The sequence below is a fragment of the Nilaparvata lugens genome, unplaced genomic scaffold (genome assembly GCF_014356525.2).
Source record: "Nilaparvata lugens isolate BPH unplaced genomic scaffold, ASM1435652v1 scaffold6996, whole genome shotgun sequence".
NCBI classification, from domain to species: Eukaryota; Metazoa; Arthropoda; class Insecta; order Hemiptera; family Delphacidae; genus Nilaparvata; species Nilaparvata lugens.
The window spans coordinates 10446-15284 of NW_024092745.1; the positions used below are offsets into that span (position 1 = coordinate 10446).

General features: G+C 32.8%; 1 protein-coding gene across 1 annotated transcript; it reads left to right on the top strand.

The window, feature by feature from the left end:
* Positions 1–1498: 1498 nt before the first annotated feature.
* Positions 1499–4677, top strand: LOC120356528 (the record flags this gene model as incomplete). The annotated part of the gene is made up of 4 exons (XM_039445466.1): positions 1499–1571; positions 1667–1804; positions 3878–4052; positions 4512–4677. Coding segments are annotated over exons 2-4 (415 nt in total), but the record flags the coding sequence as incomplete, so codon positions are not given.
* Between the last annotated feature and the right edge of the window lie 162 nt (positions 4678–4839).

The window sequence follows — 4839 nt, forward strand, 5'->3', positions numbered from 1 at the left end:
TCACAAGATAAGGAAATTTGAAAATTCAATACTGTGAAAATTTCTCGCATATTCAAAGTTGCGTATCTTGTGAAACACTTCAGATAAAAAATTTCAGATTCGAATTCAGCGCCCCAAAATACATATAGAACCGTCGAGAAAAATGATTTCGGGGCTGTTTCCTGGAAAACGACAATTTGACTGGACTATATATTTGCCATAAAAATTATATATAAATAAATATTCCCAATTTCAGTATGACACTACCGGAAAAGAACAACTTGTGCAATTCAATGGGCGAAATCAAATAACAATGCAAATTTCACATATCAATGTGGTACTTATATAATTAATGCTTATCTCAATGCAGTATAAAATGAATGGAAACTTGAGAATTGGATTGATTCAACAATTTAATCTTTCCTGCTTTGTTACAGATGTCTATTTCAAGTTGGCAAATAGCACGAATGTTGTTGAGTCGAAAGTTGTGAGAGTAGCCGTGGATGGGTAAGTTTTGGTATTACAGACTTTAATTCAAAACTCTCAATTCGATAGTACAAGTTGGATCAATCAGTAGGCTCATCACTAACTTGAATGTTTCAGGAGTTCACCAGAAGTTATCACTGATATTCAATACCAGTTGCCTCCTTCATCAATCTACAGAACAATGGTCCAAGATCATGGATTCAATCTGAGAATAGGTTCAAAGACTGAAGGAGTTATGAGAGCAGATTATGTGGTGTAAGTTTATATAAATGAAAAATTTATAATTGACCGAGCGAAGTGAGGTCTAAGATTCAAGTCGAAGGTTTGGCATTTCTCTTAATGTTTATATGTTGCACATTTACGGCGAAACGCGGTAATAGATTTTCATGAAATTTGGCAGGTATGTTCCTTTTTAATTTGCGCTTTGACGTATATACAAGGTTTTTGGAAATTTTGCATTTCAAGGATAATATAGTCCAGACAACGAATGCTCAAATACAGGTATAGAGGGAAAAGTTTGGGAATCAATTCCAAACTACACAGCTCTTTTAAGCATAGTAAGAGGATTAACATATCAAAAGTTCTCACGCCTACCCCCTGTGCTAAAGGGGTGGGGTGGTTTGAAAGTACCATTTTTTCATTTTCCGCATATATCTCAGAAACTATGCATCTTATGAACATTTATATTCGGTAAAAAATTGTAGCTTACAAAATTACCAACTAGTTTTGTATGTAACATATTTCCAATACCTCTAATAGTTTCTGAGATATCCGCTCTTGAAGCTGAGATTTTTTTTGAAAAAACACTCTTGCCTCCAATTTTTTTATCTTTCCGGTCTTATAATTTATGAACGATTGATGAAAAAATCCTTGCTGATTATGAGCTGATAGAGCATCAAATTATCTTCTATTGATGTATATTCCACATATCAATGTGGTACTTATATAATTAATGCTTATCTCAATGCAGTATAAAATGAATGGAAACTTGAGAATTGGATTGATTCAACAATTTAATCTTCCTGCTTTGTTACAGATGTCTATTTCAAGTTGGCAAATAGCACGAATGTTGTTGAGTCGAAAGTTGTGAGAGTAGCCGTGGATGGGTAAGTTTTGGTATTACAGACTTTAATTCAAAACTCTCAATTCGATAGTACAAGTTGGATCAATCAGTAGGCTCATCACTAACTGAATGTTTCAGGAGTTCACCAGAAGTTATCACTGATATTCAATACCAGTTGCCTCCTTCATCAATCTACAGAACAATGGTCCAAGATCATGGATTCAATCTGAGAATAGGTTCAAAGACTGAAGGAGTTATGAGAGCAGATTATGTGGTGTAAGTTTATATAAATGAAAAATTTATAATGACCGAGCGAAGTGAGGTCTAAGATTCAAGTCGAAGGTTTGGCATTTCTCTTAATGTTTATATGTGCACATTTACGGCGAAACGCGGTAATAGATTTTCATGAAATTTGGCAGGTATGTTCCTTTTTAATTTGCGCTTTGACGTATATACAAGGTTTTTGGAAATTTTGCATTACAAGGATAATATAGTCCAGACAACGAATGCTAATACAGGTATAGAGGGAAAAGTTTGGAATCAATTCCAAACTACACAGCTCTTTTAAGCATAGTAAGAGGATTAACATATCAAAAGTTCTCACGCTACCCCCTGTGCTAAAGGGGTGGGGTGGTTTGAAAGTACCATTTTTCATTTTCCGCATATATCTCAGAAACTATGCATCTTATGAACATTTATATTCGGTAAAAAATTGTAGCTTACAAAATTACCAACTAGTTTTGTATGTAACATTTCCAATACCTCTAATAGTTTCTGAGATATCCGCTCTTGAAGCTGAGATTTTTTTTGAAAAAACACTCTTGCCTCCAATTTTTTTATCTTTCCGGTCTTATAATTTATGAACGATTGATGAAAAAATCCTTGCTGATTATGAGCTGATAGAGCATCAAATTATCTTCTATTGATGTATATTCCACTATTTTACGCATTTCCCTAGGATTGTAGCAGCAGTTTTAAATGGAAAGTGAAATTTTCTATTCAGCAACAATAGATCAGTTGACAATGGAATTTGGAGGGAATGTTTGGAACACAATTTTCGGTTTTGCACCTTTGTTAAGACTAGTTTGAAGGTGAGTATATCAAAAATCCCAACCCCTACATCATGCGCTGAAGGGATGAGGGTCGTTTGAAAGTTGCATTTTTCACTTATTACTTACATGCTCATATCTTGGAAACAATGTATTCTGTTGACATAATCAACTACATAAAAATGAAGCTCGATAAATTTTTGTTAAGAAATTTTCGATAAATCCGATACGTTTCAAGATATACATGTTCTAAAGTGATGTATTTTCGAGAATCCAAATCCCAACTAGAGGGGTGGGCTCTAGCACAGTGGGTAGGGGTGAGGACCTTTCATTATATTTTAATCCTCTTACTATCCTTAAAAGAGTTGTGGAGTTGAAAATTGTGTTCCAAACATTTCCCTCTATAATATATCGTTTCTGGACTATTTGTTTTTCTCACCGAATGAATGTTGCAAAAAACGATTCCGGCTGTTCTGGTTTGATTAAAATAATAATTATCAATAAATTATAAAAATCTGTATTATTACAAGACGATTACCTACTTCTCTTCCAATGGATCTATCTTTTCTTCCTAAATTAATTTGATTTTTTTTATATAATTTATATTGAAAATATATTATATACTGTGTAACCAATTTTTATTTCATTTACCGTATGTATCTTATACTTTATATAGCCCAATATTTTGATTGTAACACAGCTAATATCAAGAACTGCTCCCACACACGGATGTAATTGTCTATGTGGGTTCCAATACTCATTTTATAATTGTAATTGTGTTGTAAAAATGATACGTGAATAAATAAATTGAAATTGATTTGATGAATCATGAAAAAGGACGAAGTAGTTGATAAATTTTTTATTCAATGAACTTTATTGATTTTAAATGATCCATACAACACGTATATCATCAAAAATGATAGGGAGAGAAACGTGGAACTTGATCTGTAAAAAGTGTCGAAGAATATGTTGTATTTAAAATTTGAAGCAGATTGATCATATCTTTCAAAAGTTATAGTCGAACATACATACAAACGGACAACAACTTCGACATTAAATCAAAAGTAAGAACTCGCTTACGCTAGTCCAATTATTTATTTGATGGCGATCAAAAAATGCATATCACAGTATCCTAGCTCATTGAATTACTATTTGGTACTGTTGACTACTGTGTATAATCACGATATCGGTTCCTACAATGCGATATCAAACTAATATGATAATAATTATCACAGTATTGTTGGTCATTCAATTACTTTCTGGTACTACTTACTATTTGTTAATATTCTGGTTGCTACAGTTGTGAAAAAGATAAAGATGGAAGTGGTAATTATTTGAAGCCTATTTGGCCAGTCATTGAGGTGGGGATTAACGAAATGAATGGGGTGCAGCATGCTCTCGTTAGCGATGATGAACTGATCAACCTATTTACCAGGCGTCATAAATCCTGGTCATGTCAATCACCAAGCAATCAGGTAAATAAAAATTCTAATCTCAGTACCCTTTTAAATAATTTATTCTTCTTTTTTGAATGTTTCCAGTGCAAGTGATTGTGATGAATATTCAGAAGGGAAATCTGAAGGAAGGATTATAAATGTGAAGTCAAACCTGATGGTCATTTGCTAATGAAATCTACCTTTATCAGAACTAGTCTTGAATAATCATCAATTTGTCATCCATCACCCACATTTCCTACTTTTCGAAATATTACATTAAATCCACACTGCATAAAAATATCTTTGTCAATGAGATTTGGAAATAAGAAAGTAAAATTTACTTGTCTGTAAAATTGTATTAAGAATATTTTTCATCTTGATTTCGCATCATTTAAAATTCCAATTAATATTTATTCAGTCATTTTTACCTGTTCTCTTTGGATATTATTATTGCGAGAACATTCTTATTTGATAATATATATTTTGCTCTCTTAACAGAATGTGAGCTTTACAAGAGCAGAGAGTTTCCTAACATTTACTGTGCCAGTTCACTATGTTGAGTATTATGATGGAGTCGACATATTATGGCCGAAGAGAAGGGAAGATGGATTAGTAAGAGTTGTGGAGGTGAAATTTATTTCAGGCGGAAAAGTCATTCGTTTTGGTAAGTGCAACGACTTTACCCCAATATGTAAGCTATAACTAAACCTAAGGGTGAGGCCACACAGGCAAGGATAAGTGAGCTGATTCATCATATTCAAAAAAATGTGAATGAATAAATTTAATGTGAATGAATAGATGAAATAAATAAATGAAAAAATCGTAA